Consider the following 15613-nt stretch of genomic DNA (forward strand, 5'->3'; position numbering starts at 1 on the left):
ATGATTATTAATTTATAATAATTATTATTATTCATTTTGCAACTTCTTATTCTTTTTTCATATGGCCCATTTATTTTAGTGGTTTGGGTGGATCATTCTTTCTTGGTATCGCCACATTATTTGTCCCAGCACGAGGAATATTAAGGTCTATAGGCAAAGGGTAGAGCCCAGGTAAAAAGAAGTGCTACCTCCTGACTGCAATTCTAATAAAGAACATGCTCCAATTAATGAATGTAATGCACACTTACTTCTAGACACTCGCACAAGCTCTGAAACATTGAAGACTCCAGACTTTACAAAACTGTCTTCAAGGTAGCCTAACAAAAGAAAAGAAAGTAGATTTTACATTTTAACCAGAAACAGCAATCAAAAGAGCAGAATCAATACTAAAACCACAAATATGTATAGTGGAAGATAATGGGGCCATAAGAAAGCACGTGGAAAGAAAGGCTTTAATTTTTTATGTTTAAATGTATATATATAAATATAGAAAAATATATATTTTTGGGTGCAGACATAAATTGAGTATATTGCAGTTTTATTTTAAACTTAGTTACAATGTGCCGAAAAATAAGCACATTTCACTGTGATTAGCTAATAAGGTATGAATTATGTGTAATAGGATTTTTTCACCTGTTATACAGAGAAACAGAACACGGAGACACCACATAATAGTATTTGAATTTATTGTTTAACCAAAGAGAAATGGTGCCTATCTGCACTCAGCTATAATGTCAGTCACAGGTCAATGACTCATGGATCCCCATTACATTTCAGTTGCCCCCCACTGGTACAAACAGACACAACATATCCTTCAAACCCCAGGCAGGGGCCCACATTAGATCACTAAGAACCACAGTCAAACATGCTCATCAGAGTTGTCGGTTAACTTGAGGCATCACTAAAATGATCAATGATGCTGCATTTATCCCTAAATCACCTGTACAAAGTTTATATACTTAGGCTTGGTATGAGAAGTACCTTGCATAAATAATCCAATAGTGTTAAGAACGTATTATTCAAGTCTTGGCAAGTACATAGCTATATGAGTAATGGCTTCAAGACCCCTCAGGTCAAACAAACTGGCGTAAGTATTTCATCAGCTGCAGGTAAAATAAACAGTAATGACACCAGAAATATCCTCTTATACCTGATTACAATCTTAAAAATAATACATAGATATCAAAGTCTTTTTCCAGAATGATGTTTCTATAAATGCTACAACACTGCCTTGTTTCCTTACAAAATAATCTATTCTATGCCAGTATGCCACCACACTTCTAGAGGGTTAGCTGCACTTTTGGGTTAGAACCCAATATGATTATTAATGTTCACAATTCACTGAAGATATTTAAAAATATAACAGAGTTTGTAACTGAACTTACCGTATGTATATTTGTAATTACAAGCCTCAGAAAATTAAGTAAGATATGAAACTCAAGTTGTTACCATTGAATACTAATTCACTGCTAGAGTTAAACTATTCTGGAATTAAAGATCGAGTCACCAATAATAGTAATTCCTGAGCAGTAGAACTGCCACAGTGGAGCACTAACTATATGGCAGTTTCTCCAGAATTTCCGACTCTGATATTTGAAGTGGTAAACTCGTTTATAGCAAAACACTAGATTTAAGCTGGAGCAGTAGACAGCCCATGTTTCCTTTGTCTCTTTCACTTACACCCGATCTTTTTTCATCACTTAAGTAAACATATTTCCAGACATTTTTAAACAGTAAGCCATTTAGGCCTACTGCCTCTGATGGCCTGTTCAAACTTCATAGGGGTGTTTGGAATAAAAAAGTAAACAAACACAGCATGAGATAAGTGATTTTTTTTTTCTATCATAAACATGTAGTGCCTTTTATCTAAAAAGGGAACATGAATATGTGGGAAGTGAAGAAACATGGAACCTTTTGGAGACCTTACTCATGTATCTAGGTCTCTCATAGACACTGAATCACAACTAGTTCTGAACTATCTACCAGAGACTAAAGTGACACTCAAAAATCCCTAAAACATTTTAGCTTGTTGAAGTGCTTTATGTGTAAAGATTATTCCTCTTTTTTATTATACTGTATAAATGAACCTGGTTACACCAACTTGGCTTTCAAGCAGACTGGTTGCTTCCTGGTTTGGTTAGTTCAGTGGAGCTGAACTCAAGAGGCAGGAAACTGCCCAGAGCACCTGCCGTGCAACAATTTCTCATTATACTGCATTGGGAAGCCTGTGATTGGACAGCCACATAAAGTCTGGGATGGGCAAGAAGGGAAGGGCTTGCAAAGGCTGCAGACAAGAGGAGTGCCACTTTTGCAAGAGATTTTTTTAGATACCCCCAATTAATTAACATCTGACTAAATGCATGCATGTTTTCATTGTGGTATATCTATTAAACAGTGATTTTTGTTGTTGATTTTTTTGGGGGTTGGGGCAGTGGAGTGTCCCTTTAACCCCTTAAGGACCAAACTTCTGGAATAAAAGGGAATCACGACGTGTCTCACACGTCATGTGTCCTTAAGGAGTTAAACCCTTCCTGACCTCGGACGTACTAGGTACGTCCGACAAAAATGGTCCTTAAGGACCTCGGACGTACCTAGTATGTCCGCAGTATTCCTATTCACTTACCCGATTGCCGCCGTTCCCCCACTGTCTGGGGGGGACTGTCTGACAGCCCAGACAGTGCCCCCTCTGCAAATGACCCCGCTGGCCATGTGACCGCCCTAAAAGAGCTGTCACATGGCCGTAATAGGCGTCCATAGTGCTGCCTGCAGTGGACTGCCTAAAATGACAGGCAATCCCCCTGCTGGTGAAAAAGTAAAGTAAAAATGTTAATAAAATATATATATAAATATATATATATATATATGTATATATAAATGAAATATAACATCATACTAAGTGTATTTTCTTTTTTATTAATATATACATATATTAAAATAAAAATAAATTTAGAGTAAAATTACACATGTATATATGTAATATATATAATAACTACATATATTGTATATATTATTATAAAAAATAATATTATAATTAAAAATAAATAAAAATGTAAAAATAATAAAAAAAATTATATATACCGTATTTATCGGCGTATAACACGCACTTTTTTCCCCTGAAAATAGGGGAAAAATCGTGGGTGCGTGTTATACGCCGATATCCCATAATTACTTACCTGTCCTGAAGCGTGGGCCGGCTTCACAGCGCGCACCGCGGTACAGGAACTTTAATTTAAGGTTCCGGTTTCCGGCGGGACTGAAAGGAAGTGTGCACAATAGTGTGCACACTTCCTTTCAGTCCCGCCGGAAACCGGAACCTTAAATTAAAGTTCCTGTTCCGCGGTGCACGGTGTGAAGCCGGCCCACGCTTCAGGACAGGTAAGTAATTATGGGAGGGGAGGAAAGTACACTATGGGAGGGGAGGGGAGGGGGAGGAAAGTACACTATGGGAGGGGAGGGGGAGGAAAGTACACTATGGGAGGGGAGGGGGAGGAAAGTACACTATGGGAGGGGAGGGGGAGGAAAGTACACTATGGGAGGGGAGGGGAGGGGGAGGAAAGTACACTATGGGAGGGGAGGGGGAGGAAAGTACACTATGGGAGGGGAGGGGGAGGAAAGTACACTATGGGAGGGGAGGGGAGGGGGAGGAAAGTACACTATGGGAGGGGAGGGGGAGGAAAGTACACTATGGGAGGGGAGGGGGAGGAAAGTACACTATGGGAGGGGAGGAGGGGAAGTACACTATGGGAGGGGAGGAGGAGGAAAGTACACTATGGGAGGGGAGGGGGAGGAAAGTACACTATGGGAGGGGAGGGGGGAGAATACTATGGGAGGGGAGAGGGGAGAATACTATGGGAGGGGAGGGGGGGAGAATACTATGGGAGGGGAGGGGGGGAGAATACGAGGGGAGGGGGGGGAGAATACTATGGGAGGGGAGGGGGGAGAATACTATATACTATGGGAGGGGAGGGGGGGAGAATACTATGGGAGGGGAGGGGGGGAGAATACTATGGGAGGGGAGGGGGGGAGAATACTATGGGAGGGGAGGGGGGAGAATACTATGGGAGGAGGGGGGGAATACTATGGGAGGAGGGGGGAATACTATGGAAAGGGGGGAGAATACTATGGAAAGGGGGGACACTATGGGATGAGGGGGGAATACTATGGGATGAGGGGGGGGAATACTATGGGATGAGGGGGGAAATTTCCTGGAATTTCTTTCTAAAAATGAGGTGCGTGTTATACGCCTGTGCGTGTTATACGCCGATAAATACGGTATATATATATATATATATATATATATATATATATATATATATATATATATATATATATAAATAATTTGAATCTAACTGTATTTTTATATTAATATATATATATTTATGTCAAAATACACTTGGAATTAAATATATATATATATTATTAATTGCAATTTGAGGGACCTGCTTGACAACCCAGGCCGAAAGTCCAAATAATTTAATTTGCTAGCACTATATTTAACACTGTTACTTTCCATGGCAAAAACCTGTACATGGGGGGTACTGATTTACGGGGGAGACTTCACTGAACACAAATATTAGTGTTTCAAAACAGTAAAACATTTCACAGCAAATATATTGTCAGTGCAAGTGACATTTTTTGCATTTTTCCCACATAAACTGCACTTTTACTGATTATATCATTGTTGTGATACATTTTACTGTTTTGAAACACTAATATTTGTGTTCAGCGAAGTCTCCCGAGTATAAAAGTAGCCCCCATGTACAGGTTTTATAGAGTTTTTGAAAGTTATAGGGTCAAATATAAGGCTTGATTTTCATTGAAATTTGCCAGATTGGTCATGTTGCCTTTGAGAGCGTATGGTAGCCCCGGAATGAGAATTACCCTCATGATGGCACACCATTTGCAAAAGAAGACAAATGGGGTATGTTCAGTCTTTTTTAGTAGCCATTTAGTAACAAACACTGGCCTAAATTAGCGTTCATAATTGTTGTTTGCATTTTTAACACACAAACAAATATATTTGCTGACTAAGTGGCTACTAAAAAAAACTGAACATACCCCATATTGAATACATTGGGTTGTCTACTTTAGGTACAATGTCACTATTGATACATTTTAAAAATATATATTTTAAAACAGCCTACTTGTACTTATAGCCCTATAACTTTCCAAAAAAAGCTAAGAACATGTTAACATTCGGTATTTGTAGATGCGCAACAGATTTGGGGGGTCAAAGTTAGAAAAGGTGTTGTGGGTTTTTTTCATCATATTTTATTATTTCATTTATAGTAAATTATTTGATATGATGAAAATAATGGTATCTTTAGAAAGAACATTTAATGGTGAGAAAAACAGTATATATATATATATATATATATATATATATATATATATATATATATATATAATATGTTTCGGTACAGTAAATGAGTAAGAGGAAAATTGCAGCTAAACACAAACACAGCAGAAATGTAAAAACAGCCCTGGTCCTTAACGGTAAGAAAATTAGAAAACAGTCTGGTCACTAAAGTTTTAATAAAGACTGCATGATGGTGAAAAAAATGGCTTTGAAAATTAACACCAAACTAGACAAGTCAAAAAAAATTGCTCAGCTGAGCTTGAACGATTTTCCTATGTGGTAATCTGACAGATTTTTGTTAAACTCCAATGAGGTAAAATATACTTCCATAGACTATCAATGTATACATAAAGACAAAAACTAGATAGTGGATAAACTCCAAATATTGGTAGAATACTCCTCTAAAGTTATATAACAGGACTGGATATGACTACCATAACCACTGTATCGCTTGTAAAAATAACCACCACCAGGCGACATCTCCACACATCGGTTCCTGTGAGAAAGCATCTTTGGAACGCATCCTAAGCCGCAGTGGAACGCACGCGGCTAGAATCCAGTGTAACACAGCACGAGCAAGTCCGTTTTCACTTCAGTCCGGCCGGCATAATAGTGACTTAAACATCTTCGGACCCAAGTCTGTCCTACCTGGTATTGATGCTAATTCTTTTCTCGCTATTCTCTCTTATGGAACTTTTATATTTTGTTTATTATTAAGACTACAATATTTGTAGTCTTTTTAAGTATTTTTTGTGTACTTTTGTGACAGTGTTTTGTACTAATAAATTTTCAATAGTACTCTGTCTGTAGCACTACATTTTCTACGAATTTATGTTTTAACCCTTTGTGGGATACCCTTTTGTTTGAGTTATATTCACAATGGCACATCCACCTATGTGAGATTAAAAGAACAGCCACTTGTGGACTTCATCTACTTGATGCCATTGAAGGTCTTAACCTGATTAGCTGTCAACATCAAACTCAGATAAATAGTTAATTTTATGCACCATTTTATTTTCATTTGTTATTTATACTTCTGATTTTAACTTTTTATTTGAATTTTATTTGAATTTTTTCTTATTGCATTATAATTGACAATTTATATATTGTAAACATTTCCACTGAGTCCTGTATCTAATATTGATTAACTTCAATAAGCTTTTCCTTATCAATGTATACATGCATGCATTTAATATTTTTGTCTAATATCATGATTGCTAAATATAGTGCCCTGTGTATTTATGTGTACACAATAATTCTTGATTTATATGTTTTATCTTTTGTAAGAAAGCAGTTGCTCAAATTCCAATGTGGTCAATGTAGATTCCCTGAAACCGAGAGGTCTTAATTTGGAGTATGATATTTTGTTGTTAATATGAAATACTTTTTGAATCGGATTACTCTTTTTCAAAAAGCTTTTTAATTTTTTTTCCAAATTATTTCTTTTTTCTTTTTAGGTTTTTATCATCAGTTTGGCGGTGCTGGTTCCAAACACAGTTTTTTCACTTGGTAATTACATGGGTATTAGGAGGACACATTTTTAAGAGACATTGTATTATTTATTTAATTTATTACATTTTATTTATACGTACAAATGTATTATTGTGATTTGCACTTTAATGTATATTACACCTGAATAAATAATATATATACCTTATGTGCCAATATACATTTGTAACGGCACTATAACACTTTAGGAGGTATTCCCCCAAGAATGTTTTGTGCACTTTACTATTTGCACTTTACCATTTGTACCAATGTGCCATATAGGCACAGTAAGCACTTTTGGTTTTCTGCACTTGGATTTGTATTCATATTTTGCACTTCTAGTGTAACATTATTTTTATATGCATTTTTGTACATGCATTCTTTTTACAAGTACTTTATCTTGCACTTTTTATGAACTTACTCATTATTATAACTTTTTATATGGTAATTTATCTCCCAATTAATTATATGATCATTGTTTACTAAAATTACATTTCTGCCTTGGAGATTAAGTGAGGTTTAGGCGATATTCCCCAAACTCTATGAGTGTTATTCATTCCATTCAGTTTAACCGCGTTGCTATGGTGATGCGTCATGTGACCTCTCATCTCCATGGCAACCCGGTTCGGTGCACATTAGTATTCTCCATTTACTTGATTTTTTAACTATTTTAGGAATTGTGGGCGATGCACATTGGTTTCTGAGGCTTCCATGAAGCCCTGGATCTTGCATTTGGTCGCTTATTACTTTTTTATTTTGTATTAATTATGACGATTTTTCGTCACTTCCGGTTTCATACTTCCGCTCATGTCAGCTACCTCACACCAATGGCATCCTCCTTTTTACTTTTTTTCTTGTGTAAGTACTTATTATGCTAATGAATTTATTGCTATAGGCATTATAGGCACTCAGACCACTTCAGCTCAATGAAGTGGTCTGGGTGCCAGGTCCCTCTAGTTTTAACCCTGCAACTGTAAACATAGTAGTTTCAGAGAAACCGCTATGTTTCACTGAGGGTTAATCCAGCCTCTAGTGACTGTCTCACTGACAGCCACTAGAGGGGCTTCCGCAATTCTCACTGTGAAAATCACAGTGAGAAGACGCTGACGTCCATAGGAAAGCATTGAGTAATGCTTTCCAATGGGCGGTTTGAATATGAGCCCGGCTCTTGCTGCGCATGAGCATTCGGCACTGACATCGGCAGGAGGAGGAGAGTGCAAAAGCGCAGAGGGAGACCGGCGCTGGAGAAAGGTAAGTTGCTGAAGGGGTTTTAACCCCTTCAGCCCAGCGGGAGGGGGGCAATGAAGGTGGTGGTGGGGGGGGGGGGGGCCCTAAGGACTACATAGTGCCAGGTAAACAAGTTTGTTTTCCTGACACTATAGTGGTCCTTTAACCCCTTAAGGACACAACTTCTGGAATAAAAGGGAATCATGACGGAATATATCCGTCATCTGTCCTTAAGGGGTTAACTATACTGTTTGTAATTATGTTGTAACTAATTATTAGACTGATTAGGTGACTCTATAAAGATATATATGCACATATGGAGGTATTGGCGCTTGAGAAAGGCTCTTGTTTGAAATGAAACGTTGCCTATCCAACTTCAATAAAGTCTGTAATTTGGGATAGAGCCTATGTGTGCTGTTACTTTTCTTTTTGTAGTTTGTAAGAAAGCAGAAACAGGTGTGAACTATTAAACACTCTCCACCTGCTGAATCAAAAAGCACTGCTCTGATTATATTTCATGTTGAAACCATGGAAACAACATTTTGTAAAGTAAAAAAAAATTATAAAAAAAACACACATTTTCAATGACGGGTGCTTACTGGGATGCATTAGTAGCATTACAAGTACCACCAGACAGGATTACAAACTATGAGCATCTTCTTACTAAAATCATTTGGATTGTGTTTTTAATGTAAAAAAAGGATTGTCTAAATTCAAAAATATAGCACACTACCCTATTCATGGAAAGGTAGCACTTCTGAGCAAAGATGATGATTAGGGGCCAGATTGTCATAATGACATTAAACACTGTTTGACAAGAAGGATACCATTTGCTGTGAGTTATATTCTTCTTCTTTTTATCTTAAATTCCTTAACCCTTTGTTAAAGGGTTCGAGAAACATTAACATAACTTAAGAGCGAGACAGGAACATGTAGGAGTCGCGTCACTATTTCACAGCAGTAATACCCGAGATCAGTTATTCACTATTTTTTATTTCACAAATTGCATTTGTACCAAATTTTAAGCTATCCTAACAAACCGTGGCATTCGATGCAAATAATTATGAGTATAAATGGTGCACAGCATCATGAGAAACGGGCCCATTGCTCATGTGGAATGTTGAAAACATGGCAGCTATGATCACTCAGCATTGTAGTGGATATAAATATGTACTTGTGTGCCTACTCTGCACATCTTTCCCCCAGTGAATGCTTCAACAGCGTTTACATGAGTGAAGTAAAAACACTGTCACCAACTCAAAGGGTACAGCTTCTCATTAGGAGGCAATCTGTGTGCAACAAAAGCCAAACTGATTTTTTGTGCACAAGTGCTAGTGATATGTCAATCTTCTTGTTTTGCACACTACCATGTGTCCATATTTAGATCCCGACTCAAAGTTACAAGATTGATACAATGCCATTGCTGTATGGGATGAGGGAAACTACAATAATGTATAATAGTCTGTATGTAGCATAGAAGAGAATGACACCGCACATACCCTTCGCCTTTCACACTTGCTTTATGCTTCCCAACCTTTTCCAAATTGGAAGAACACTCCCTAAGATTAACTGAATCTTAATGAAGTTGCAGTTAAAGCATTTGCTACAATAAAAGAGGTAACATAATCACTGCTTGTTCTGATTATACCCATTGCCTATGCAAAGCAGATTGCTGACCAATTATACACTTTCAAGCTATCACAGTAGCACCTTTGTTCTCTTTCATTGTTAGAATGTAAATGTCCCTGAGGTTATATTTACCTGGTGGATTCTTGGCAGGATCATTGTGGCTTGGACTTCCTGATTGTCCAGGATCTGTAAAGAAATAAAAAAATATATAAAGGTAAGTATTTTTTTTTTCTTTTACACAGCTTAAAAGTTTCTCAGAATGTTGATGAACTGTTCAAAGTAGACAAACAGACTCTATTTCCCTTGTTTCGAAGACAAATGCGTGGAATAGATTTCTAGGTACAGATGAGTTGATTACATTGTATAAGAAGCTTTGCATAATTAGACTTTCACATTAATTACTCTTTCACATGGCACAATATAAACCTCTAATTGAATCCCCCCCACCTCCCCCAATAAAAAAAAAACAGCGAGAGAATGGAATAGAAGTAGTGAGAGACCCAATACGCCTTTAAATGATGGCATTCCATTTGCCCTTTTTTAGGGTTTAGAATAGCACTGGCTAGAAACAGGTTACAGAACATAATAAATATTCTGCTGGAATTGTTGAATATAACAAAGAAGCATCAGGTTTACATGGAATTGTGTATGTGTGTTTATACACATTTGAAACAGCTGCTCTGGAAACATGCTACAACTAAGCTAGCATCAATGTTGCAATTAAGTTTAAATTTGCTAATTCGCAAACTTTGCTTTTGTAAAGGGCTTTTGTTATCGATAACATAGTTACAAAGCATAGATTCAAAAATTATTACTAAAGGGATACTACAGTGTAAGGAATACAAAGCTGTATTCCTTACATTTTAATTGCCTCTGCCCCCAGCCACCCATAGGCACTATAAGGGTTAAAAAAAAAAAAACATATGGTACTCACCAGCTTCCAGCATCAATCTCCCTCCAGATGGGGCGACTGCTCTGCCTCCTCCTCCGACTGCACCCAAAGGGGGTGGGGGCTAATGTGCATGCGCCACGAGCACATTCGGTCCTCCCCATAGGAAAGCATTGTCACAATGCTTTCTGGCAGGATTTAACTGACTCTGGATGTCCTCATGCAGAGTGTGAGGACGTCCAGCGTCAGTTAGACGACCAAAAGTCTTCTAGCAAGCAGGAAGTGCCTCTAGTGGCTATTTAATTAACAGCCACTAGAGGCAGTCTTAGTCCTGCAATGTAGCTTGCAGTTTCTCAAAAACTGCAATGTTTTACATTGGAGGACGAAGGGGGACAGGGACTGTGCACCTAGATCCCCTCAAAAAGCTAAAGTGGTCTGAATGCCTGTAGTGTCCTTTTAACAATGCCACGATCACTGCATTAAAATCCATATTCTGTTCAGGCATCTGGTCCAGTACTGTGGTTCACGTGATAGAAATATCTCAACAATTGTACTGTATTTAGCAGTCACACTGACTCGAACATCTTACACAATGGGTCGGTTGACTATTCCCTCTGTAGAGTTTAACTTGGAGTAAGTGAAGCAATAGCCCTTCTTCATGCAGCAAACAAAATACCACATTGGAAATATGAGCCAACAATTGGATTATTAGTTATACAATAAATCATGAAAAAATAGTTACGGGATCTCTAAGTGAGAGATAAAAAACACATTAATTTTAAAACTATTAGAAAGTAATAATTAAATGGTCAATTAAAGCATCTCTTTTCCACCATGTCTCCTCCACACCACTTTTCCTAAAATTATTGTGCTATTTGCTGATTTATTTCCTCAAACTGTTCAGCAGAGGTTAGGAAAGGATGCCCATACTTAATCTGTGGCTTGAATATGTAGTCTAAGCTGCATTGTGGACTGGGCATCCCCACCTGCCAGTTTCTTGAATGGCAGAGCTGTCAGCTGTGGAAGTGAGCCTGCATGTGTGTCCGCGTACGTGCTGTGGGAAGGGCACAGGGGGAGGAAACCATCTGCCTCTCTTAGGCAGCCATTCATTGCTGGATTTAACAGCTGCGGTATAAAAGTGCCCAGAAGGATAAAAACGTGTAGCCTGAGAGAGACTGTGGGCATATGATTTGGCACTGCCTACTATTTTCCCAGGGAATAAAGGCACTCTCCAGATGTCTGGGTGGCACAAAAAGAGGAATGCAGTCGGATTTCCTTGTGGCAGATTAATGGAGGGTGATGGTGCCAATGTCTGATTAACCATTTCATTACTAACACCCCTACCACAATGCAACGTGGCTGGCAGCTCATTATACTATATATGTGATAATAGGATGCCCAAATCACAGTCATTTGAGGGTATCAAATTTTAAAAAAAAATCCCTGTTTAGACAGATTCTATCGTATGTCACATGCTTTCATAAATCCTTCCATGACTCGCTAACAGTTGTCAACAAGAAGCATTCTCAACCACTATCAACTATTATACATGATGTCTTCTTTATTTTTAGTTTCTGGTTCTGTTACAACATTCTAAAACATGCCAGTTCTATGCGGCCAGTACATTGGTGTGTGTGTGTGTGTGTGTGTATATGTGTGCCTGGGTTACATGTGTTCACAAAAAATAATATCCCAAGAAAGTAGAGCTTATGTATTTTACACAATTATAACACAACTTACTAGCTCTGTTTAAGTTATGGTGACATTAATTTTTTTTTTTTCATTTTCAATGGACTATTGTTATTATGAAAAGACAGATTGTACTATTTTGACAGCAATTTTGTTAGCATTTATTATTTGCTCAAGTCGTTTTGTAAAAATAGAGGCAGGGATTTGTGTAATTATATTGTTGTCTTTTCACATTTAGCTGTATGTGTAGGAAAGGCTCCTTATTTTTCCACAATACTGTATTATGGATTAAAAATAAAGCCTTTCTTTCAAAAGCCTATACATCAGATACATCACATACTGCAGAGTTTACAATAACATTTGCAGTTCCGCAAAAGGAAAGCATCCCTTGGGATTGGGTGTCTGCACATTAGCCTTAAACTTGTTCTGCTACTCTTCTGGAAAGTGATACTCAGCAGTTTATAATGACAGACACAACAGTTATTACCAAATTATATTCCACAGAATACTTTCACTGAATTCATTATCGGGAGCCTGAGGGATGGTGCCACACAAGTTCAATATGGGCTCAGCAAAACAAAAACGAATTTGTGACAGCTATGATGGCTCTGAGATAACATAATGGGGTGTATTTACTAAAGCCTGCGATTCTACTAACTCAAACACAGATTACCAAGACAACAGGGTTGGCAAAAATATTTATATCCTAGAATGTTCAGAAAGGCTGTTAGTAGTAGAAATATCAAGTGACAATATCATCACAACTTATACAAGTTGTATGCAAAGCCATCTCTATGTATGTATATACTTATATCAAAGTGTATGTGGTGATGTTGTTATTGCTATACTCCATGGTATTATTTTCTCAGCCCTAGAAAGACAATACTGGGGGGACAACCTGGCACCCGGAAGTGAGATCAGCTTCTTTATTTGACAGATGCGTTTCTCTGCACCAAAAACACTTAATTTTAATGTAGTGATTTTGATACATAGATGCTTTTCCTTTTCCTGCACAATGTAAAACACTGGCCACAATTACGTGTCTAGTAAAGTGATACCGACAACCATAAAATAAACTTTCTCCTCAATACCTTGAATTTTCAAACATATTTTAATTCAGTGTCATTATTCTTTATTTGAAACATTTGATTTGCGGATCTCACACGTCATAGGCCCAATCTTTCTCTATTCTTTTATTTTTAGTCATACAGTTTTCTACCACACATCTATTTTCTATTAACATCTTTAACAGAACTGCCACTGACCCCATTTAAATGAGCATAAACACTTTAGCATACATATATCATCTGTGGTTTATGGTTTAGAATAGCAGTTTAGGGCCCTGCGAGCGAGGTCAGGCTGTCTGTGTCATTTAGGGATTAAGGTGTCTCATCTTAAAAATACTGCAATCCCAAACACAGGTTTCAGTTGCAGTTTGATGTTACTTGCTTAAAATAGTTGTGGTCACTGCTCAGTGACAAATCTCCAATTCTCCAGTGGTCAGCATTAACTGCCAATGTCACAAGCACATTCATTTAGATTTGGGTAATTGTGTTGCTAAACGTGATAACAATACTCCGTTTATATAGAGAACACACAGTTGAGATTGAAAAAGATATTATGAAGTACCGTATATACTCGAGTATAAGCCGACCCGAATATAAGCCGAGGCCCCTAATTTTATCCCAAAAAACTGGGAAAACTTATTGACTCGAGTATAAGACTAGGGTGGGAAATGCAGCAGCTACTGGTAAATTTCTAAATAAAATTAGATCCTAAAAAAAATATATTAATTGAATATTTATTTACAGTGTGTGTATAATGAATGCAGTGTGTGCGTATGTGTGTGTGTATGAGTGCAGCGTGTGTGTATGAATGCAGTGTGTGTATGAGTGCAGTGTGTGTGTGCATGAATGCAGTGTGTGTGTGCATGAATGCAGTGTGTGTGTGCATGAATGCAGTGTGTGCAGGGCCGGTGCAAGGATATTTGCCGCCGTAGGCAAAAAATTTTTTGCCGCCCCCTCCCCCCCCCATATGTCCTGACTTCCCCTCCTCCTCCCTCAGTGGTCCTTACCTCCCCACCCCCGTGTTCCTTCACTCCCCCCCCCCAGTGGTCCTGACTCACCCCTCCCCTAGTGGTCCTTACCCTCCCCTCCCCTAGTGGTCCTTACTTCCCCCTCCCCTCCCATAGTGGTCCTTATCCCACCCCCTCCCTCTCATAGTGGTCCTTATCCCCCTTCTCCCTCCCATAGTGTTCCTTATCCCCCCCATCCCTCCCATAGTGGTCCATATACCCCCCCCCTCCCTCCCATAATGGTCCTTATACCCCCCCTCCCTCCCATAGTGGTCCTTATCCCACCCCCTCCCATAGTGGTCCTTATACCCCCCCTCCCTCCCATAGTGGTCCTTATACCCCCCTCCCTCCAATAGTGGTCCTTATCCCCCCCCCCCTCCCTCCCATTGGTCCTTATCCCCCCTCCCTCCCATAGTGGTCCTTATACCCCCTCCCTCCCATAGTGGTCCTTATCCCCCCCTCCCTCCCATAGTGGTCCTTATACCCCCCTCCCTCCCATAGTGGTCCTTATACCCCCCCTCCCTCCCATAGTGGTCCTTATACCCCCCTCCCTCCCATAGTGGTCCTTATACCCCCCTCCCTCCCATAGTGGTCCTTATACCCCCCCTCCCTCCCATAGTGGTCCTTACCCCCCCCCCTCCCTCCCATAGTGGTCCTTATACCCCCCCCTCCCTCCCATAGCGGTCCTTATACCCCCCTCCCTCCCATAGTGGTCCTTAACCCACCCCCTCCCTCCCATAGTGGTCCTTATACCCCCCCCCCCCTCCCATAGTGGTCCTTATACCCCTTTTTTTTATTATTAATTTTTTTTTTATTATTTTATTTCTTATTTTATTTATATTTTTTTTTTTCGTCCCCCCTCCCTGCTTGATATATGGCAGGGAGGGGGGCTCTCCTTTCCTGGTGGTCCAGTGGCAGTTCAGTGGGGGGGAGAGGGGGGCTGTCAGAGCTGTACTTACCTTTCCTGCAGCTCCTGTCAGCTCTCTCCTCCTCTGCGCCGTCCGTTCTGCTCTTCTGTCAGCTCACAGTGTAAGTCTCGCGAGAGCCGCGGCTCTCGCGAGACTTACACTGGGAGCTGACCGAGGTGCTGAACGGACGGCGCGGAGGAGGAGAGAGCTGACAGGAGCTGCAGGAAAGGTAAGTACAGCTCTGACAGCCCCCCTCTCCCCCCAGTCTGTATTATGGCAATGCAAATTGCCATAATACAGACTCTGACTCGAGTATAAGCCGAGTTGGGGTTTTTCAGCCCAAAAAATGG

General features: G+C 39.4%; 1 protein-coding gene across 7 annotated transcripts in view; it reads right to left on the reverse strand.

The window, feature by feature from the left end:
* The window catches only part of NFIB (nuclear factor I B), a 414175-nt gene that overhangs the window by 99133 nt on the left and 299429 nt on the right, over positions 1-15613 (reverse strand). For all 7 annotated transcript variants that reach the window (XM_063455150.1, XM_063455155.1, XM_063455153.1 and 4 more), the window contains exons 3-4: positions 9836-9889; positions 249-317 (exon numbers count right to left, since the gene is read on the reverse strand). In XM_063455150.1, coding sequence (XP_063311220.1) covers positions 249-317; positions 9836-9889 — 123 coding nt within the window. The remainder of the gene's footprint in view (positions 1-248; positions 318-9835; positions 9890-15613) is intronic.

The sequence above is a fragment of the Pelobates fuscus genome, chromosome 5 (genome assembly GCF_036172605.1).
Source record: "Pelobates fuscus isolate aPelFus1 chromosome 5, aPelFus1.pri, whole genome shotgun sequence".
Taxonomy (NCBI): domain Eukaryota; kingdom Metazoa; phylum Chordata; class Amphibia; order Anura; family Pelobatidae; genus Pelobates; species Pelobates fuscus.